Source organism: Amblyraja radiata, unplaced genomic scaffold (assembly GCF_010909765.2).
Source record: "Amblyraja radiata isolate CabotCenter1 unplaced genomic scaffold, sAmbRad1.1.pri S88, whole genome shotgun sequence".
Lineage (NCBI taxonomy): Eukaryota > Metazoa > Chordata > Chondrichthyes > Rajiformes > Rajidae > Amblyraja > Amblyraja radiata.
Window position 1 is genome coordinate 663,363 of NW_022630171.1, and position 3,899 is coordinate 667,261.

Genomic DNA, 3,899 nt, shown 5'->3' on the forward strand with positions numbered 1-3,899 from the left:
GCCTCTTTCCAATGCTGTATCACTTTATGACAAAGTGCTGGAGTAACTCAGCGGGTCAGGCAGCATCTGTGGAGAAGATAGACACAAAGTGCTGGAGTAACTCAGCGGGTCAGGCAGCATCTGTGGAGAAGATAGACACAAAGTGCTGGAGTAACTCAGCGGGTCAGGCAGCATCTGTGGAGAGTAGGAATGGGTGGCGTTTTGAGGCAGCAACTGTACCGCTGCTCCACTGTGCTGTGCAGAATTATATAACGGTTTCCTCCGCCATAAACACACTCAATATGTGCTAGTAATGTCCTGTTTGCCAGCTTGTTGACCCTCTGTGTTCCCCTCCTGCAGGGTTTAGGAGCCGTTGCTGTGGACGGAGAGTCGGGGACGTGAGCGGCCATTGAGGACGGCCAGGGTGCCGGTGAGCCCCCCATCTGCTCGGTGTGTGGGCTGAGCTTCGAGGGTCTGAGCTTCGATGGAGGACCAGATGACGGGGCACAACAAGGAGAAGCGTTATGATTGCGACGTGTGTGGCAAGGCCTGGCAGAGCCCGAGCGAGCTGGAGGCCCACCGGCGGGTGCACACGGGAGAACGGCCCTTTGCCTGCTCGGACTGCAGCAAGAGTTTCAAGACGGCGAGTGACCTGGAGACCCACCGGCGGTTGCACACGGGCAAGAAGCCCCATGTCTGCTCCACCTGCGGCAAGAGCTTTGCCTTCTTGTCGGGGCTGTGGAATCACCGGCGGGTGCACAGCAGTGAGCGGCACTTCACCTGCCCCGACTGCGGCAAAGGCTTCAAGTCGTCCAGGGAACTGAAGGTGCACAGGCGCGTGCACACCGGCGAGCGCCCCTACACCTGTAGCTACTGCGGCAAGGGCTTCACCCGGTACAGCGGCCTGCAGAATCACCAGCGCACCCACACCGGCGAGCGCCCCTACACCTGCGCCCAGTGTGGCAAGGGCTTCACCACCTCCACCAGGCTGCTGATACACCAGCGCACCCACAACGGCGAGCGCCCCTACACCTGCGCCCAGTGCGGCAAGGGCTTCACCCAGTCCAGCAGCCTGCTGGTTCACCAGCGCAGCACCCACACCGGCGAGCGCCCCTACACCTGCGCCCAGTGCGGCAAGGGCTTCACCAACTCCACCACGCTGCCGATACACCAGCGCATCCACACCGGCGAGCGCCCCTACACCTGCGCCCAGTGTGGCAAGGGCTTCACCCAGTCCTCCATCCTGCAGAATCACCAGAGCACCCACACTGGCGAGCACCCTTTACACCTGTGCCCAGCGCGGCAAGGGCTTCACCAACTCCGACCACCTGCTGGTTCACCAGCTCACCCACACCGGCGAGCGCCCCTTCACCTGCGCCCAGTGCGGCAAGGGCTTCACCCGCTCCAGCCACCTGCAGAGGCACCAGCTCACCCACATCGGTGAGCGCCCCTGCGCCCAGTGCAACAAGGGCTTCACCAACTCTGGCGCCCTGCTGTTTCACCAGCGCACCCACACCGGCGAGCGCCCCTACACCTGCGCCCAGTGCGGCAAGGGCTTCTCCACCTCCACCAGGCTGCTGATACACCAGCGCATCCACACCGGTGAGCGCCCATTCACCTGCGCCCAGTGCGGCAAGGGCTTCACCCAGTCTACTCACCTGCTGGTTCACCAGCGCACCCACACCGGCGAGCACCCCTACACCTGCGCCCAGTGCAACAAGGGCTTCACCCAGTCCAGCAGCCTGCAGAAGCACCAGCGCACACACACCGGCGAACGCCCCTACACCTGCGCCCACTGCGGCAAGGGCTTCACCCAGTCCTCCAACCTGCTGCTTCACCAGCGCACCCACACCGGTGAGCGCCCCTACACCTGCGCCCAGTGCGGCAAGGGCTTCACCCGCTCCAGCAGCCTGCAGAGGCACCAACGCACCCACACCGGCTAGCGCCCCTACACCTGTGCTTAGTGCGGCAAGGGCTTCATCTGCTCCACCAGACTGCTGTCCCACCAGCGGGTTCACACCGGTGACAGTCCCGTCCCCAGCCCGGTGTGTGGAGAGAGCTCTGCCATGGACTCCCACGCCCTGTGTCACCAGCATGTGCACACCAGTGGCCAGCCCTACGACTGCCCGTACTGCGGTGAGGTGAGTCTAGGAGCAGGGAGGTTCTACTGCAGTTGTACAGGGTCTTGGTGAGACCACACCTGGAGTATTGCGGACAGTTTTGGTCTCCTAATCTGAGGAAAGACATTCTTGCCATAGAGGGAGTACAGAGAAGGTTCACCAGACTGATTCCTGGGATGTCAGGACTTTCACATGAAGAAAGACTGGATAGACTCGCCTTGTACTCGCTAGAATTTAGAAGATTGAGGGGGGATCTTATAGAAACTTACAACATTCTTAAGGGGTTGGACAGGCTGGATGCAGGAAGATTGTTTCCGATGTTGGGGAAGTCCAGAACAAGGGGTCACAGTTTAAGGATAAGGAGGAAATCTTTTAGGACCGAGATGAGGAAAATATTTTTCACAGAGAGAGTGGTGAATCTCTGGAATTCTCTGCCACAGAAGGTAGTTGAGGCCACAGTTCGTTGGCTATATTTAAGAGGGAGTTAGATGTGGCCCTTGTGGCTAAAGGGATCAGGGGGTATGGAGAGAAGGCAGGTACAGGATACTGAGTTGGATGATCAGCCATGAACATATTGAATGGCGGTGCAGGCTCGAAGGGCCGAATGGCCTCTTCTCCTGCACCTATTGTCTATGTTTCTATGCCATTAGCTTTCTTCACTGCCTGCTGTACCTGCATGCTTACTTTCAGTGACTGATGTAACAGGACACACAGATCTCGTTGTACTTCACATTATCCTAACCTGACACTATTTGTATAATACAGAGTGCTGGAGTAACACCTTACACTTCCTTATCTCTGTGCCTCCCTCTCATTCTGAAGAAGGTTCCTTCACTCCAGCGATGCTGCCTGATCCGCTGAGTTACTCCAGCACTCTGTGAAACGTCACCTATCCATGTTCTCCATAGATGCTGCCTGACCCGCTGAGTTACTCCAGCACTCTGTGAAACGTCACCTATCCATGTTCTCCACAGATGCTGCCTGACCCGCTGAGTTACTCCAGCACTCTGTGAAACGTCACCTATCCATGTTCTCCACAGATGCTGCCTGACCCGCTGAGTTACTTCAGCACTCTGTGAAACGTCACCTATCCATGTTCTCCAGAGATGCTGCCTGACCAGTTGAGTTACTCCAGCACTCTGTGAAACGTCACCTATCCATGTTCTCCACAGATGCTGCCTGACCCGCTGAGTTATTCCAGCATTCTGTGAAACGTCACCTATCCATGTTCTCCACAGATGCTGCCTGACCCGCTGAGTTACTCCAGCACTCTGTGAAACGTCACCTATCCATGTTCTCCACAGATGCTGCCTGACCCGCTGAGTTACTCCAGCACTCTGTGAAACGTCACCTATCCATGTTCTCCACAGATGCTGCCTGACCCGCTGAGTTACTCCAGCACTCTGTGAAACGTCACCTATCCATGTTCTCCACAGATGCTGCCTGACCCGCTGAGTTATTCCAGCATTCTGTGAAACGTCACCTATCCATGTTCTCCACAGATGCTGCCTGACCCGCTGCGTTACTCCAGCACTCTGAAACGTCGAGCATAGAAGTTGGGATGTAATGTTAAAATTGTACAAGGCATTGGTGAGACCAATTCTGGAGTATGGGGTACAATTTTGGTCACCAAATTATAGGAAGGATGTCAACAAAATAGAGAGAGTATGATGAAGCTGAATTTTAGTTAAAATATAAAAAGATATTAAATAGGTTTCTGGGCTAGCTTATAGCTTATATTTAGTGTCAAATTAGGCTTGCCTCAGGTTGCAGTGTGTGGGATAATAAACACCATAGCAT

General features: G+C 56.0%; 1 protein-coding gene across 1 annotated transcript; it reads left to right on the forward strand.

The window, feature by feature from the left end:
• Positions 1-502: 502 nt before the first annotated feature.
• LOC116969580 (zinc finger protein 432-like) lies at positions 503-1,925 on the forward strand (the record flags this gene model as incomplete). The annotated part of the gene is given in 2 exon segments (XM_033016414.1): positions 503-1,219; positions 1,305-1,925. Coding segments are annotated over 2 exon segments (1,338 nt in total), but the record flags the coding sequence as incomplete, so codon positions are not given.
• Positions 1,926-3,899: the final 1,974 nt, after the last annotated feature.